This window comes from Giraffa tippelskirchi, chromosome 2, assembly GCF_054371585.1.
Source record: "Giraffa tippelskirchi isolate mGirTip1 chromosome 2, T2T-mGirTip1v1.2.pri, whole genome shotgun sequence".
NCBI classification, from domain to species: domain Eukaryota; kingdom Metazoa; phylum Chordata; class Mammalia; order Artiodactyla; family Giraffidae; genus Giraffa; species Giraffa tippelskirchi.
The window spans coordinates 195,103,018-195,122,631 of record NC_137276.1 but is presented as its reverse complement, the minus strand read 5'-3'; the positions used below and the strand labels follow the sequence as shown (position 1 = coordinate 195,122,631).

General features: G+C 36.2%; 1 protein-coding gene across 30 annotated transcripts in view; it reads left to right on the top strand.

Annotated features, from left to right (window-relative positions):
- Positions 1-19,614, top strand: part of EPHA3 (EPH receptor A3) — a 393,120-nt gene that overhangs the window by 260,844 nt on the left and 112,662 nt on the right. For all 30 annotated transcript variants that reach the window (XM_081547714.1, XM_081547725.1, XM_081547692.1 and 27 more), the window contains 2 exons: positions 2,861-3,016; positions 3,703-4,038. In XM_081547714.1, coding sequence (XP_081403840.1) covers positions 2,861-3,016; positions 3,703-4,038 — 492 coding nt within the window. The remainder of the gene's footprint in view (positions 1-2,860; positions 3,017-3,702; positions 4,039-19,614) is intronic.

The window sequence follows — 19,614 nt, the reverse complement described above, 5'->3', positions numbered from 1 at the left end:
CTACTTATAGGCCAACTCCTACTGTCTTTTCATAATCTTTCTCAAATGGGAATTCGTCTGTGTATTTCTTCCAACAGCTCAATCAGAATGAAATACTTGCTCCAGGTGGCCTGTGTTCTGTAAATTTTTGTTGCCTGCTTTCACATAGCAAAGGCATTTTTGGGATGGACAAAATTAGGGACATTAGTATCTTCAAGACTAAGAAGGAGCCTGGACAAAAGTTGATGACTGACAGGTATCTATTAAACTGCATTGGCTCAGATGGTAAAGCATCTACTTGCAATGCAGGAGTCCTGGGCTTCATCCCTGAGGTGAGAATATCCCCTGGAGAAAGGAATAGCACCCCAGTCCAGTATTCTTGCCTGGAGAATTTCATGGACAGAGGAACCTGGTGGGCTACAGTTCATGGGGTTGCAAAGAGTCAGACATGACTGAGAAATTAACACATATTACCTACCCTACTTTTACTGTTCTCATCTCCAAGGTTATTATTTACTCAAAATTAGATCAAGTCTGGTGTTAGTTCAAGTTATATTCTTAACTTCTAGGCTTAATAACTAGCTACTTTCAATACTACCAGAAATTCTGTGTTGTGGTGCTGTAGCTAAGAAGTGATTATATGACTGTCTTGTCTTTTCTTTTAAGTATCACATACATAGCCATTTATAATATTAACAAAAACTTATTGAGTGTTTAGTGAATACCTTTATGCTAAATGTTGTAAAAACCATGAAAGACTCAAACAAAAACAAAGAGATAAATTTACAAGCAAACAAAATAGCAAAGTACTTTGGAACACTGCAACTTAATCTTTTAGAGACTCAGAAATGCCCTCTTGCAAATTCAAAGGCACTCAGTGATGAGCTAAATTGAAACCAGAAGTTAAATGCATAATTTGTTTAGACTTTATATCATTTCCCCCCGAGGCGATATGACATGAGATATGAGAGGACCTACCTAATCAGTGCTTAAGGACAATGTTCAATGTTTAAAATCCTAATCTAAGTTTGGTTAGGGCTTCTTTTGTGGCTCAGCTGGTAAAGAATCTGCCTGCAATGTGGGAGACCTGGATTTGATCCCTGGGTTGGGAAGATCCCCTGGAGAAGGGAAAAGCTACCCACTCCAGTGTTTTGGCCTGGGGATTTCCATGGACTGTATAGTCCATGGGATTGCAAAGGGTCGGACACAACTGAGCAACTTTCACTTCACTCACTCAAGTTTGGTTAGGGCAATAGAATTTGAGTGGCTCTCAATATAGAACCAACAGCTATTCAATTTAACGTAATATGATCCTAGAGCAGCCATTCTTAGTAGGAATTTGAAAACAGTAAGACTAGATTAATGATTACTGTCATTTTGTTGTTTGTTGTTTAATCACAAAGTTGTGTCTGACCCCGTGGACTGTAGCCCTCCAGGCTCCTCTGTCCATGGGATTCTCCAAGCAAGACACTGTACTGGAGTAGGTTGCCATTTCCTCTCCAGGTGATCTTCTCTACCCAAGGACTATTATTTTAAGTTATTCTAATTTTTTGCCTTGTCAATGTATTTTCCTCAGTAGTGCTATCTCCCAAGAAGTGTTCAGTAGGAAGATACACTATTATACAGTATGTTATCTTTCAGTATGCATTTAGTGATTATAAAAGTTAAGATTTATTCATACGTGTTTTATTTAAATGTAAATAACCTGTTATTCACAATATGAAGTTGATATTAACAATTTGGAATTCAATCATAAAGATAGTCTTTAGGGTCTATTCTCTAAGTGCTTGAAGACATCAAATCTCAGTGTAGCTTTGAAATTGAGTTTTAGAGACTCAAGAAATTACTGGCTTCCAAAGATAATCTAGAAGAAATTAAAGCTAAAGATCCTGAATTTCTTCTTCAAAGGGATGTCAGGGGATTTTTGTTAGGATTTTCACTATGATTTCAGTTCTCACTGTAATTATGAAAATGGACCAAATGAAACAGTACATTTTAAGTTTTATATCAGATTAAATGAAAAGACTATAATGGAGACATTTCTGTAAAAGTTGTAAATAGATGGTGAATTCTAAATGGGCAGCTGAAATCAATATCTGGTAACCAGTTCATTGAGCTAAAAAAAAAAAAAAGAAACATACATCATTCAGAGATACTACCAGAAAGAAAGATAACATGATTATTTTAAAAAGCTTTAATCTAGTAAATATTCACATGTATATTAGTTTAAATAGAAATTATACTTCCCTATGTATTTGAGATACAAATAAGGAAATATATTAGAATCTTTACTTTAGGCCATTACCAGAGAAGTTAAGGAATGACACTGTCAAGGGAGAACAAAATATCATAGCTCAGGGGATCCATATATAACGAATCTTAAAATATAGACAAAGCCATGATTTCTTCCTTCAGTTTACAATTCATGAGAATAAAATTGTTTACACATAAACTGAGTAGAAAACAAGTGGGTATGTAATACAGTGCTAACTGCAGAGCAGAGACTGTGCACATCGCATCATGTTTAAAAAGGAAATGGCTGCATGATGACATGGCTTTGCTTTATTTTCTCCACAAATGGTCCAGTGCCAAGTAAAGCTGTGAAAACATGAACTGGAAATTTCATCACACTCTAGTGCCAAAATAATCTAACTCTTGTGGGTTTTTTTTTCCCCCTTAACATTTGGTGCAAATACAAACATATACATGGAGAAACTATACTGGGCCACATTATTTGCTTCCGTGATTTCTGGGAGGAAAAAAAAATGGATTTTATTCATAGTAAATGCATGCCCTAGCTTCCTGAAATCTGTTTGATGTATTTTCAAGGATACACTTTCAAATTTATCACAGAATTTTAAAGGAGTCATTTTGTTTGTAGCTTGTCGACCAGGTTTCTACAAGGCTTCGGATGGTAATATGAAGTGTGCTAAGTGTCCACCTCACAGTTCTACTCACGAAGATGGTTCAGTGAACTGCAGGTGTGAAAATAATTACTTCCGAGCAGACAAAGACCCTCCATCCATGGCTTGTACCCGTGAGTAGTTTTGCTGCAACCCATGCCTCCATGTTTGTTTTATTTATTTTTTTCTTCTTGTTATTGTGTATTTTTTGTTTTTAGTATTTGGCCCATTTCCTTCTGTTATCCACGTGCAAATTAAAAGCTTTCTCTGCTTCACTCTCCATGCTTGGCTCACCACAAATGCAACATTTATCACACAGAATGAATTAGTTTTTAAATCACTTCCTGCAACAGGACCTCTAGAAAGAAAAAAAAAATTATATATCTTGTTTTAGATCTTGCATTATTTTGACAGGGTAGGGGAGGTTATAGGCATGGGATTTGCGTTTTTACTTCTCTATTCCCTCTTGTTATGTGTTGGTCATAGGTCACAGGGAAGAAGAACTAAGATTTATAAAACTAATACTAAGGTTTTCATAACTATTCACAAGGGCATTGAATTTAGCAGTAGATTCCTTCCTTGGACTTTGTGAATGCATCTTCAACCTGAAGTCCAAACTCCCCCATTCGTGGGTTGCGGAGGACAGTCCTCTGGAATCCATGTGTCTATAATCTCCCAGATCCTCTAAGGACGAATTAAAAGTATAAAATAAAAGACAAGATGGTTATTTACCTCTTTCAGTTCCATTGTAAATTATCTATTTCCCTTGTAGTAGAAAACCAACGTGAGGCTCATTAATCTTTGTTGAACTACTTTGCAGGACCTCCGTCTGCACCAAGAAATGTGATATCTAATATAAACGAGACCTCAGTTATCCTGGACTGGAGTTGGCCCCTGGACACAGGAGGCCGGAAAGATGTTACCTTCAACATCATATGTAAAAAATGTGGGTGGAATGTAAAACAGTGTGAGCCGTGCAGTCCAAATGTCCGCTTCCTCCCTCGACAGTTTGGACTCACCAACACTACGGTGACAGTGACAGACCTGCTGGCACACACTAACTACACCTTTGAGATCGATGCCATTAACGGGGTGTCAGAGCTGAGCTCACCACCAAGACAGTTTGCTGCAGTCAGCATCACAACTAACCAGGCTGGTGAGTACATGCTGGGTGCTTCCTCTTCTGCCCTCTCAGAGGCAAGTAACAGTTTCAACAGAAAAGAGTGGAAGAAAGGGCAGGCGAAAAAAGATGTGAAAATAATATTCTCTTCTATCACTTTTGGACAGTTATGGTACATTAACTAGCTCAATTTCATTCTTCAGAGTGAAAATAAATCATATTTGTTAGATGATTTTAAACTAGTCTAATCCATCGCTTAATAATTTGAAAGCTTTTTAAATATTTGGGGCTCTGGAGATAGTACTTGTGGGGCTCCTTGCAACATTTCCATATTTTCAAGAATTAAACAGAACATTGGCTCAAGTTTGGAAAAGCGTATACGGGATATTTAAAGCCTTAAATATCTTTACCTTAGTTATAATTTTATCAAATCCGTGTATAGTTGATCAGTTATTTTATGCTCCCCAGAAGCTCTGAGTAGTATAGCTCAGACAGTTAAAACTCTCTGATTAATTAAAAAGAAGTAAATAAATCCATTTTATTTAATAGGCACAATTGGTATCTTAAAATTAAAAATATGGAATTTGAGGAAAAACTTGTAAAAAGAAATCTTGCTGGAAAACAGTTTTAATCACTAATATAAAAAATTTCCAGGTATACATATTTTTGGTGATTTCACCAACTGTATTTTCCTCTGACAATCTTTTCCTAATCAAAAAGAAAAGCTATACTGCCTGATCATAAGCAAAGGGCCTTCAATGTAGAATGGAAAAATTAAGCACACAAAAGTCTCACTTTTTCCTTACATCCACAACATTTTTCTTTTCTTTATAGTTAGTAAATCCTGTAAATTTACTCTTCAAATCTTCGATCACTCTTTAAATCTTCTTTTTGTGATTTTATTATGGTTTTTTTTTAACAGTATGGTGTCCAGAATTGTTGATGGGGCTTTAGTTGTGATTCTCTCAAACATATAGAAGAGTTAAACTTTGTAGAGTATACAGAGACTCACCAGTGATATCCCTTTAAAAAAAGGCAGTCATTTTTCAAAGGTGATAACTAGGATGAATGAATAAAATGAAATCAACAAAGCTCGTGCAAAATTAAGCTGATAGATATTTATTGTGCATAACTGTTGCTATAATATAGCATAATTAGAGATACATTTCAAGCAATTCAATTCAGAGATGTTGTTGTATAGTTTTTATGCAAGCAAAGAAACATTGGAGCCAAAAGGGGGGGAAAGGAAGAGAAAGGGTGGCACTCTGAGGATGCTTCAACCAGAACTACAGACCCTCATGTCTGCTCCCAGGGGCACTCTCCCTGAGCTGGAAGTTAGGATTGAATGTAAACTCAGCTTCTTTTCTGCATTTGGTTTAAATTATGGAAGTCCCCCAGCTCTCAAGCAAGATTTGTTCTTTGCTTTGAAGATATGAATACTGAATGTCAGAAGGAAAGAGAAAGGAAAGATGACTACATTTTATCAGCTAGAAGAGGTCTTAGAGCAGCCAAATAACTAGCCGGGAACTCATCACATTGTTTCACTTGTCTGACTCAAGGAATTTAGTTAAACTACCAAAGTACAAAAGTAGTATATCATCAGGATTAATATCCAGCAAGTATGCACAAGTATGACTTTGCTGGTGGGTAAAATTGTGTACTTATTTCCACACTGGTTAGAAGCAGGTACAGTTACTTCTGTAGGTGAGCATAGAAATGCATCTGTACTTGTTAATTCCTCAAGTACCCCGAGAGGGCCCCTAAACCCAATATATCAGGTCCCCCATTTTCTTCCCCCATAATCTAGCAATCAAGGGATAAATCTTAGCATTAGAGACATTTCTATATCAGTACCTCAGGTCCCCCTTCTTCCTCTCCCTTAATCCAGCAACCAAAATGATAAATCCTGGCATCAGAGGAGTCTCTAGATCCCTGTGCTGGAACTCTTCCAACTTTAACGCTCCATGTCCCTGCCATGCCAGTTGACAGGTGTTTTGAATATAACCCCTAGCAGAGTCCATGTTTAAATATGTCTCTTTCTGATTCTAAACCCCTCTTTTGTTCCCACATTTTTTCTGGTCTCCTATATTGATGAAATTCTTATAATATTACATTGTCTCATGGTGATAAATAAAGTTTACTTGTGGAAAGGCATGACTTTTTAATGAAGTGCACTGAATCATTATTTTAATCTTCCTTACTGAATCTGTAATCTCTCCCACTAGAAGGTAGCAATATATGCTTTTGTTTTGCTTCAGTTAATGATATTTAAACTTTGTAACTAATAATAGTTAAAGACTTGTAGCTTAGGTTTATTTAACTGTCTTCCATGAGAGAAAAAAAAAGATGAGTAATGTTATTGCTATGTATCACATGATTACAGCTTCTCATATTCAATGAATGCAGGAATTTTAAGAAATTATAATTATGTGGCAAATGGCTTTCCTGAATCCCATATTTTACTCTGATTTACTACCTTGTTTAAAATAGGAGCATCAATCTGTGTTATAATTATCTCCCAAGTCAAACAGAAATGTATAAAAACAAGCAAGCGCTCCTTGCTTCCTATCTTATCATTGACCTCTGGCTTTCTGACAGTGCATTTTTCAGGAAACTAATAGTTCCAGATATATACAGTGAATGGATCTAGGTAAAGTGGCAACCTAGAGCAGACCCAGACTTTAAAAAATAAATGGAGTTGATGCTTTGGCCCTCCCAGTTACAAATCACTGGGTAAGACAAAGATTCAACAGGAATGGTATCAGTTACTTTTCCTAACCCCTCTCTCATTTTTCAGAAAAATCACAAATATGTCTACAACATGTACCATGAGGCATTTTATATGTTTATTTCAGGGAGTCTGTGTCATTTTTGTGCCTGGGGAAGTAGAGGTCTTTGTTCCATCTTTAAATCCCTACGGTGAGATATATAAGCAAGATTAGAAGCAATGCCATTTCTCCAGAGTGTTTCATTGTTTTGCTTTATTTTTGCTCTTGTGAAGGTTAATGGACTTGTAGCCTTGAGAAATGAGCTCCCTAACTCTAGAAAGATATGGCTATGACAGCTATGATGCCTGGTGTTTAAATTCCTCCTATCCTCTCTATATCTGACATGGCTATAAAGGGGAAACGTGAATGTGTCCCTTTTAATTTAGTTTGTGAGATTGAATTTGTTGATTTTTCTCTTGATTACATTGTAAATGCCATGTGATGACCATATGATAAGGCACCTTCTAAACTGTAGAGGATTATGTTGTAAATTCAGATGTTAGTTCCCAGCTCTTAATACTTTCAAAAAGTAAGTTAGTGAGATAAAAAGCATGGTCTCTACATAAAGATTATATCCATGAATCCATCACTCAAACATGTACAGAAAGAACTGCAGATTGCAGAACGAAAATCTGTAAAGTTATACCTTGGGGTAAATTGCTACTTCTTGTTTACTTCTTTGAATGAGTATATTTACCTTTCAGTTCTGGAAAAGTCATTCCACTAGTGGAATATTTTTTCTGTTTATTCTCAACTTGTATTATAGAATCTGCCCTTTCCCCACTATCCTATAGCATGTAACAATCTCAGACAAGAAGAGGGGACACTAAAGAGAATATACTGTCTTTCAAGATTTGAGATCCACCTTACCCCCATTTTGTAAAATCTGAGATCCAAGAAGCTTTTTCAATTTTTTAATCAAGTTATCAAACTTCTACTTAAGGCACCCAAATCCAAATCCAGTATCAACCTCATTCTCATGTCCTTGCTGTCATTCTATAATTCATGCTATATAGCTACAAAAAGAAATGCTGTCTTTGAGATAGAGGGGGACTTTCCTAGGAAAATCTGCCATAACCTATGCCACCTACAATAAACTCAGTCTTTGCTTCTCAGTCATTTATCACAGAGTTTCCTAGGGGTATTCTGCAACAGATCTTCTTTATCTTCTCCACTCTTCCCCAAATTTAATCTTATCCCTTACTCCCTCATTCTACACAGATGATTTTCCCTCTGAGACATTGTGATTTATAGCAAGAAATATATATTTGGTCTTGGTCCCAATTTATGGCACAGAACTCCTAAAACTCTTGGAGTTTCCTAAGTGATAAGAGCAATAAAGGGTATTTTGTTATACATTAAAAACCCCTTTCAGTCATAGTTGAGTTTACCTTAATAAGGTGAAATTTGGAAGTTCACTTTGGAAAGCCCCTAAGGACGGTGGCTATTTGCCCGGGGAACTGACCATGTGATTAGAGAGTTGGAACTTTCAGCCACTCCACTCCTCAACTTTGCCTCTGAGTAGGGTGGAGGGGCTTGTTGTTGTTCAGTTGCTAGGTCACGTCCAACTCTTTGGACTGTGGCACTCCATGAATTGTAACATGCCAGGCTCCTCTGTCCTCCACCATCTCTTGGAGTTTGTTCAAATTCATGTCCATTGAGTCAGTGATGCTACCTAACCATCTCATCCTATGCCTCCCTCTTCTCCTTTTGCCTTCAGTCTTTCCCAGGATCGAGATCTTTTCCAATAAGTTGACTCTTCGCATCAGATGGCCAAAGTATTGGAGCTTCAGCTTCAGCATCAGTCCTTCCAATGAATATTCAGGGTTGATTCCCTTTAGGATTGACCAGTTTTATCTCTGTCCAAGGGAGGGCCAGAGATAGAGTTTAGTCATCACTGGTCAATGAGGTAATCAATCATGCCTATGTAATGAAGCTTCCTTAAAAACTCAAAGGACATGGTTCAGAGAGTTTCTGGGTAGATATGTTGTTAGGTAACATGTCTAGAGAAAATTTTGAAATTCTCTGCCCAGTACCTTGCCCTGTTCATCTCTTCATCTGGTGGTTCCCAAGTTGCATTCTTTTATGTAATAAAGTGTAAATCTAGCAGGTAAAATGTTTTCCTAAGTTCTGTGAGCTGCTCTAGTAAATTAATTGAACATTAATAGCAGGTCATGGAAACCTCTGATTTATACCTAGTGGGCCAAAAGCACAATAAAACCTAGACTTGAGATTAGTATCTGAAAGGGGGGTTGGGGAGGTCTTGTGGAACTAAAGCCCTTAACCTGTGAGATCTGATGCAAACTCCAGGTATTTAATGTCAGAATTGAGATAAATCATAGGACACCCAACTGGTGTTGCAAGATTGCTTGGTGTGAAGAAAATCCCCACACATTCGGTGACCACAAGTGAAGTATTGTGTGGAAGGGAAAAAACAGGAGTGTGTGTTTTTCCCCTTACACTGCCTAACTTACTAAGACCATAAAGTTTAAGAGGGAAAAGAAAGTGCTATCTCACTGGCTTTTCTAAATCTTATCCCTCCTGTTGGTACCCACTAACTCCCATTGACTCCTGATTCTAAAGAGTGTGCTCTCAAGCAAATCACTTCCCCTGCTAACATCTTAGACAAACACTCTTCTGGCTCTTTGTCTTGCCTTTTATGTTGCACAAGTTTTTTTCATCTTAGAGGAAGATACCAATAATTCCATAAGCATCTGCAACAACAATACAAACACAAACACACACATACACACACAGGTGAACATTCCAAATTGTTTTACTCTCGTGATTTTATCCTATCTTCTCCTATTTTTCAAACTAAGTTTAGACATTTCGTAAAGTAATCCTTTCTTCTGTCTTGTTCTCTCATTCAGAGTCCAGTCTGGTTTCTGTTCTCACTCTAGAAAAGTGCCCTCCTGAGAACCAGTTATAATTTCCTATTGTATCTTTCTGTTAAAGTGAATGCAATTGTTAGAAAAGTGTGAATTTCATAAAGGCCTGGACATTGTCTTGGGCTTTCCTGGTGGCTCAGCTGGTAAAGAATGTGCCTGCCAGTTCAGGATGCGCAAGAGACATGGGTTCAATCCCTGGGTCAGGAATATGCCCTGGAGAAGGAAATGGCAACCCACTCCAGTATTCTTGCCTGGGAAATTCCATAAACAGAGGAGCCTGGCTGGCTACAGTCCATGCGTTCACAAAGTGTTGGACATGACTGAGCACACATGCCTTGGACCTTGCCTTTTGTTCACATTTGTGATTCTCAGACTTTAGACAGGGCCTTCTATCACCGTGTAGTCACTCAAATGTTTATTGATGAATGAGTGATTGATTACTGGAAATGTCCACCATCCAACAATGAAAACGTTGATTCTCAAACCACTCTCTCTCCTTAGTTTTTTTTTTTTTGCTCTATTAATAGGACTGCCATTTTCCTCAGTTTACCAGTTTCTAACATTTTTTCAAGTGTCATCTTTGGTTCATCTTCTACATTTAACATTTAAGAAGTACTCACAGGCTACTGATTTTTCCTTTGAATTGTTTGGGATATTCATACTTTTCTCTACACTTAGTGCAAGATTTTAAGGTTCTTGCTCATAATGTTTATAAATAAACAATACCATGAAATATAATAGTCCTCCTTTAATTATTTGAGATTCCAAAATAAAAGGAAATTTGACTTAACTGTGTTAATTAAAATCAGAATATCATGTTGCTCAGCAACCTCTTTCCACTGAGCAATTTGTAAAAAGGGTGAATGGATCAATACGTATATTTCAATGCAGAAGATTCTATATAATGAAATGAATTAAGACTTGGTGATTAAAGGATTTTAGGAAAACTTTGGAGAAAACAGTTTAGATGTACTTTGAAAAATAGAAATAAATCAAATAAAGGATATGTATATATGTATGTATATATATATATATATATATATATATATATATATATATATATAAAATATATCAGAATTGAGTTTCCTGGGTAGTAGGAAGTCTAGACTGAGACAAGGAGGTGGATCTTGTTAAAGGATAAAAGGATATCAGGTTGAATATGCAAGGAACGTCCAGCAACTGGTATGTAGGTAGTGGGATAGTGAATGGAAGCATATTATGAGTGAAGAGTAACCTCATTCAATCTGTTTTAAGAAGTTTAATTTTAAAAAGAGCAGGGAACATTGTCAATAAATATAATTCTTCACATGTGAATGCCTGAAGTATAGTGAAAGAATTACATCATTGGATTTAAATGAGTATTTGTATTATCTGCAATTATAATTCTGAAATATAAAGTGGCATTTAAAAATTTCTTGCCCTACATTCCACAAAAAAAAAAGTTTTAGGAATCTTTGGTCTTTTCCTATTTAGATTCTTGATTGCCAAATTGTTGACATTAAAGTACCATAAGTCTTAGAATTTTTTTTGCCTGCAGTCCTATAATTGACTAAAGACTTATCATGAGGCTGAGGTAAATGCCATTGTGTTTCACTCAGTTTATAATAGTTGTAAAAGATGTCCCTCCATTCTCTGGGTCCTGGTATCACTCCAGTATTTTCTTTTTCAATATATCCCTAAACTTTGAATTTTTTGTTCCAGGTATGCATTTTTTAATGTTTTTTCTAGTTCCATTTAAGTTTATTTTTTTCCTCTATGAAGATTATCTTGACTCCTGTACTTCCCTCGAGTAAATGGACTTGTCTCTCCTCTTCCAATTTATCCTACTGGAGTTCTATATATGAGTACATATATATATATATATGTATATATACACATATATATGTATATGTGTATATATACATATATGTATATACACGTATATACATATGTATACATATGTACATACATATATGTATATATACACACACACACGTATGTGTTTAGTTTTATCATAAAATTCAATTTGTTCAAGTGTATGAAAGTCTTGCAAATAGTACCAATGTACACAATATGTGTATATACTTTAAGCTTGGGTTCCCCAACCCCAGGGTCATGGACTGGTACTGGTCCATAGCCTGTTAGGAACCAGGCTGCACAGCAGAAGGTGAGCAAAGACAAGTGAGCTAAACTTCATCTGTATTTATATGAAGCTCTGCAGTACTCTCATTACTGCCTGAGCTCAGGAAAACAAGCTCAGGGTTCCCACTGATGCTGCATTATGGCGAGCTATATAATTATTTCATTACATATCACAAAGAAATAATAATAGAAATAAAGTGCACAATAAGCATAATCTACCTGGATCATCCAGTAACCATCCCACTCCACTCTGTCCATGGAAAAATTGTCATGGAAACTGGTCTCTGGTGCCAAAAAGGTTGGGAATCGGTACCTTAAGCCAGACTTCCTAAAAATTAATATTTTACTACATTTGCTCTATCATACTCTCCCCCATCACCTTCTGTATAAGTAGATATTTATTTCTGAACCACTTGAGGGTAGATTGCAGATATCATGCCCCTTTCTCCTAAATACTTCACTGTGAACTTCCTAAAGTAATAACCTCAATAAATTTGTCAAAATCAGGACATTCGCATCCATCCATATCATGATCTTACCTGCAGATATTAATCAATTTTTGTCAGTTCTTCCATGATGTCCCTTTGGCAAAAATAAACTGATGTTCTGTTTACCTTCAGTTTCTATCTATAACATAGTTCTTATCTACAGTAATGAATGAATGAATTAGCCATTTTCTGTAAATTAAGCCAGATACAAAAATAAGAAGGGAAAAGGAATCAACACTTATGGTAGGACTTTTTCAGGTGCTTGATATCTATCTAGGAGTTTCATAGTTGCCACCCCAATGAAAAATGACTGGTAAACAATATTATTAAAAAACAGAAGGCTTGACTTAATTTTATTTAGATTTCCTGTTGAAGGACCATTACTTTATGCAAAGAAGGGTAGCATCTTAGAAACTTCCTGATATAAGGAAAACATTCTTAGCTTTGGCTCTAAACAGAATAGCCTCTATCATCCACTTAATGTGCTTAGTCGCTCAGTTCAGTTCAGTCACTCAGTAGTGTCTGAATCTATGCAACCCCATGGACTGCAGCACGCCAGGCCTCCCTGTCCACCACCAACTCCCAGAGCCTAATCAAACTCATGTCCATCAAGTCGGTGATGCCATCCAACCATCTTATCCTCTGTCATCCCCTTCACCTCCTGCCTTCAATCTTTCCCCAAATCAGGGTCTTTTCCAGTGGGTCAGCTCTTGACATCAGGTGGCCAAAGTATTGGAGTTTCAGCTTCAACATAAGTCCTTCCAATGAATATTCAGGACTGACTTCCTTTAGGGTGGACTAGTTGGATCTCCTTGCAGTCCAAGGGACTCTCAAGGGTCTTCTCCAACACCACAGTTCAAAAGCATCAATTCTTCGGCGCTCAGCTTTCTTTATAGTCCAAACTCTCACATCCGTACATGACTACTATAAAAACCATAGCTTTGACTGGACGTTTGCTGGCAAAGTAATGTCTCTGCTTTTTAATATGCTATCTAGATTGGTCATAACTTTTCTTCCAAGAGCAAGTGTGTTTTAATTTCATGGCTGCAGTCACCATCTGCAGTGATTTTGGAGCACCCAAAAATAAAGTCAGCCACTGTTTCCACTGTTTCCCCATGTATTTGCCATGAAGTGATGGGACCAGATGCCATGATCTTAGTTTTCTGAGTGTTGAGTTTTTAAGCCAACTTTTTCACTCTCCTCTTTCACTCATCAAGAGGCTCTTTAGTTCTTCTTCACTTTCTACCATAAGGGTGGTGTCATCTGCATATCTGAGGTTATTGATATTTCTCCTGGAAATCTTGATTCCAGCCTCTGTCTCTTCCAGCCCAGCGTTTCTCATGATGTACTCTGCATAGAAGTTAAATAAGCAGGGTGACAATATACAGCCTTGACATACTCCTTTTCCTATTTGGAACCAGTCTGCTGTTCCATGTCCAGTTCTAACTGTTGCTTCCTGACCTGCATACAGGTTTCTCAAGAGACAGGTCAGATGGTCTGGTATTCCCATCTCTTTGAGAATTTTCCACAGTTTATTGTGATCCACACAGTCAAAGGCTTTGACATAGTCAATAAAGCAGAAATAGATGTTTTTCTGGAACTCTCTTGCTTTTTCATTGATCCAATGGATGCTGGCAATTTGATCTCTGGTTCCTCTGGTCTTCTAAATCCAGCTTGAACATCTGGAAGTTCACAGTTCACATACTGTTGAAGCCTGGCTTGGAGAATTTTGAGTATTAATTTGCTAGCATGTGAGATGAGTGCAATTGTGTGGTAGTTTGAACATTCTTTTGCATTTGCTTTCTTTGGGATTGCAATGAAAACTGAACTTTTCCAGTCTTGTGGCCACTGCTGAGTTTTCCAAACTTGCTGGCATATGGAGTACAGCACTTTCATAGCTTCATCTTTTAGGATTTGAAATAGCTCAGCTGGAATTCCATCACTTTCTCTAGCTTTGGTCGTAGTGATGCTTCCTCAGGCCCACCTGACTTTGCATTCCAGGATGTCTAGCTCTAGGTGAGTGATCAAACCATTGTGGTTATCTGGACCATGAAGATCTTTCTGTATAGTTCTTCTGTGTGTTCTTGCCACCTCTTCTTAATGTCTTCTGCTTCTGTTAGGTCCCTACCATTTCTGTCCTTTATTGTGCTCATATTTGCATGAAATGTACCCTTGGTATCTCTAACTTTCTTGAAGAGATCTCTAGTGTTTCCCAGTCTATTGTTTTCCTTTCTTTCTTTGCACTGATCACTGAGGAAGGCTTTCTTATCTCTCTTTGCTATTCTTTGGAACTCTGCATTCAAATGGGTATGTCTTTCCTTTTTCTCCTTTGCCTTTAGCTTCTCTTCTTTTCTCAGCTATTTGTAAGGCCTTCTCAGACAACCATTTTGCCTTTTTGCAACATATATATATATATATATATATATATATATATATATATACTGCTACTGCTAAGTCACCTCAGTCATGTCTGACTCTGTGCAACCCCATAGATGGCAGCCCAGCAGGCTCCCCCGTCCCTGGGATTCTCCAGGCAAGAACACTGGAGTTGGTTGCCATTTCCTTCTCCAATGCATGAAAGCGAAAAGTGAAAATGAAGTCGCTCAGTCATGTCTGACTCTTAGCGACCCCATGGACTGCAGCCTACCAGGCTCCTCTGTCTATGGGATTTCCCAGGCAAGAGTACTAGAGTGGGGTGCCATTGCCTTCTCCATATATATATATATATATATATATATACATACATATAAAACTGAATCACTTTGTTGTGCACATGAACCATTACAAGTCAACTATACTTCAATTAAAAAATAAAAATTGAGGGCTTACCTGATGGCTCAGTGGTAAAGAATCTGCCTACTGATGCAGGAGATGCAAGTTCAATCTCTGAGTTGGGATGATCCCCTGGAGAAGGAAATGGCAACCCATTCCGGTATGCTTGCCTCGAGAATCCCTTTGACAGAGGAGCCTGGTGGGTTACAGTCCACGGAGTTAAAACAGCTTGGATATGACTTAGCAACTAAACATACACACACATGTAAGTAAATAAATTGATTCAAATTATTTTTTAAAATTGTAAAAGAAGAAATAACCATTTAATGCTGACTTTGACTTTGTATTCACTGAATCTTTCCCAGAGCAAAAAAAAAAAAAATACTTATTTGATAGAAATCTTTCTATTGTTATTGTTCCCCCAAAATAATAATTTCAAAATACATCAAAGATAATAATTTATCTTTATATATATTCTACCGCTCTAGAGTTAAGCTAAATATAGAAGATCCTTTGGGAATAATTGCAATATGTGCCAATAATTGAGAAATTAAATAAATGCAAATACTTAGAAGAAAAAGATGCTCTGATGTTCAAAGCAAAAATCCTACTACCACTAGTCAAACTCTTTCTTTATAAACTCTTAATTATATTTCAGTACCTTCAAAAATACTATCTCCCTGTTAATAGCTATAATGTAGCCCAGCATTCTGACTTTATAATCCTATCCATACAGCACTGTTGTCCAAATTGGAAAAAAATCCCCCTTTCCTCAGGGGACTATCACCATCTGCTATAAAATTGCTGTGATAAGTATTCAAATTAAAAGAATTATTATGTATGGCATCCCCGTGTACTGGGGCCCTGAGACTCTATAATATTCACTCTAAGCCAAACAATGCTGAATCCAAAAAATGTGAACTCATATTTTCTACCTCATTTCACCAGTAATAATTGCTGATCTAAATCCTCTTGATATAATTAACACTGCACTATAGTCTATTACATAATTATCTCATTTAATCCTGGTAACAATTTTATGACTATAGCTGGTTAAATGTCTTGCCCACAATTTTACATCTCCAAAGTTCCTCTTAAGGGTTATTTTTTTTCTTCCCTATGGCTTTGCATAATTAAGATTGAAAATATAAATCTGTAAAGATGGTTACCATATTATTGTAATTCATGACTACCTGGAACATAGATAGTTTGATTGTTTTTCTTTGAAATCAAAATTTCACGTAATTTGAGCAATCTTGATAAGAAATGAAATCTGAATTCTTATTGGAAACTCATTTATCCAAATCTTTCCTGCCTAAAACCAAACAATAAAAACTCTTCTAAAGTAACTTTGAAAGGTTGCATTTACTACCAGTCAATGTTAATTTAAAATCATTTATCTTGACACTTTGTTATCAAGAAGTAACCTCAAACTGGATTTCATTTTCATTCCAGTAGGAAAAAAATAATTATAACAAACCTTTGGAAAGAAAATCTGTGTCTTGTCACAGTTTTGTCCAAGAAATAGCTTTAAAGTGGAGGCTCTATGTCAGGGCAAGAAGAGTTCTAGAAGGTGTATCAACAGAGGTGAATACTCTCTGCTCCCACTCTTGCTTGGGCCACTGAGTAGGTCACTTTTATCAGTGCTATTGTTTTATCTCTTTCCTGAAACTCTACAGTTGGACTGGATAACTTCTAAGTTTCTTTCCAGTTATATATTCTAGGGAACTAAATTGATGCAAAATATATCATGTTTTCATGGGGAAAATGTCCAGTACTTGCTTACAATTGAAACAAATATGATTTCAAAAAAATGCAGTGTTTGAAAAGCGAGTGTTGCAGGACAGTGTCAAAAATCCAGTTGTAAATCCAGGTGTTGCCACTTTATAGTTAGGTGAGTAGATTTTTCTTTATTCTTAAATTTGGTTTGTTTGTGCATTCACTCCTAATTTTGCTTTAAAATAAATTTAAGGCAGGGACTGGACTAATGTGAAGTCTTTACATCCTTTTTAACATGGATACATTAATACACATATAGATTGTTGTGAGGACTAAATGAAATGAGAGAGAGTGTCATAGTTGACACCTGAAATACATTGCTTAATATAAAATCAACTCCCAGAAAAAGAGTAAGATTTAAAATATAACATACATCTTTCTCAATTTGAATTAATATGGTAGAAGAATTGGTTTAAAGTCCTTATTTCTGAAAAGTTTAAAAATGAATCTCATCAATCTTATTTGAGATATGTTTCCATTCTAAGCTATATTCATAAATTCTTATTATTGCAGATAGAAGACAGATGTTTATTAAAGTCCCAATATAAAACAGCCAGATAAAGAACTAGGTTTTGCAACAACTTATTGTTTTGTTTGTGTGCTTTTGTGTTTATGTGTGTATACATATCTCAAGAAGAATGTGAAGTTCTAGAAAGAGTAAGTTATGAAAAGTGTATGAGATCTAACAGATCTGAGAGAAAAAAGTCGTTTTTTTTCTAAATCATTTGAACTTAGTTTTACTCTTAATTATGTTATTTATTAAATAAGGATTATGTCTCCATGGAGATGTGGTAAAGACAAGAATAATTCCCTACATAAGCACTTACACTGCTTGGTTCTTATAAGTGATCAATACTTGGTAGTAATATCATTAATGAACTTTTGGAACATTTAGCAAAAAATGTACTTTTATAGATTAAAATAACTTTTAGCTAACTCCTGGTTTTCTTTAGCAGTTCGTAAACACATTTAATTACTAAATTGCTCTTTTCAGTTCCCTAAGGATTGACTGTGCACTTGTTATGAGGCAGGTACTGTGCTGAATGCACTGTGGATAAAATGATTAAGATGCGGCTACTATCTTCAAGGAGCTCTCAGTTTAGTAGGAGATCTTAAAGGTTTTAAGAAACCAGCATGAAATTGATTAGTTTGGCCAAGAAAAGGGAGGCAAGGCCAACTGCCAAGATACTTCAGTAAGCATCAGCAGCTGAGTGAAACCACCCAAGGACACATTTATTTTGAATTCACACATAATACCAAATTACCTGTTATAGCTTCATCTTTTTTATTACTAGAAGATACATTTTTAAAACTCTATGATTGTTTTCTGTTATGTGATGCCACCCTCCCAAGAAACACAGTACCCTATCCCAAAGATTTCTACTCAAAGAAGAAAAAGAAATAAAATACTTTAAATTATATTCAAATTAAATGACAGTTGTATGTGTAGTTTAATTGTATCTCATTTGAATATGCCTGGTTTGTATAAGGGCTTCCCTGGTGGCTCAGATGATATAGAATCTGCCTATAGTGCAGACCTGGGTTTGATCCCTGAGCAACTGAGCAACGCACAACACACAGTGAAAGTTTAAAGCTACTACTCACTCTCTATTAAAAAGTTAAAAACATTATTGAAATGAGTTTCAAAAAAAGAATCTACTAGAGGAATTACGTATAAAGAAACAATCCACCATTTTTCATCCAGGTCAATCTTCATATACACTGTTGGAAGATAAAGAGTCTGTCTTCTTGGAACGTACTTAAGAAAATTAAAAAATGTATATGCATTTCACGTGTAATGCTGGTATTTAAATAACTATTTGCTGTAAGTTTAGTATACTGAATGAAATCTTAAGAAGCATTTTATATATATTTTAATGATAAATATTTTTCTACTGTCAGTAGTTATTTCTTATTTAAATGATCTGAGGGGACTTCCCAGGTGGTACAAGTGGTAATGAACCCACCTGCCAATGCAGGAGACATGAGGAACGTGGTTTCTATCCCTGGGTCTGGAAGATCCCCTGGAGCAGGGCATGACAACCCACTCCAGTATTCTTCCTGCAGAATCCCATGGACAGAGGAGCCTGGTGGGCTACAGTCCATAGGGTCACAAAGGGTCAGACACGACTGAAGCGACTTAGCATATGTGGTGGGCATTAGATATTTTGTGTTTATTTGTGCATACCTTTGGGTTGCTATAATAGCCCCAGGAACTGTTGAATAGGCACAAAATTATGTTTATTATTTAAAGCAGCAACCAAATGTGGAGAACCAGATTCTTGCCAAATACTGTATTGTATATTTTATAGGCAACACTTAAGCCTTAAAGCAACCCTGTAATTTGAGCATTATTACCCTTATTTATAGAAGAATGAAGTGTTTACAAGAATTTAGTTAACTGTTTTTATTTATCTAACTTAAGTGGCTAAAGAGAATTTGAACCCAGGTCTTTTCAATACTACAGAATTTCCCAATTTTCAGTAAATAACTGAATGTTCCCAGGGATTTTGTTTCAACTACATACTATTTGAACGGTCATAATTTACCAATATACTCAGTTGAATGAAGCCTCATTTTTTATTTTCCCTAAAATATATTTGAAAAGAGAACTTTACTTGTGTATATAGAAACACAATATCATTTACTAAATATTTGTCTGTATAGCACCTTAGAGTCTTTTTCAAACCACCAAGGGAAAATTTGAAACCCTTTGAGTAATATACTGCTGCCTATCAGTGCTATATGCCTGGAAATGGTGAATATGAAGTCAGTAAGTCAAAGGCCTCCCAT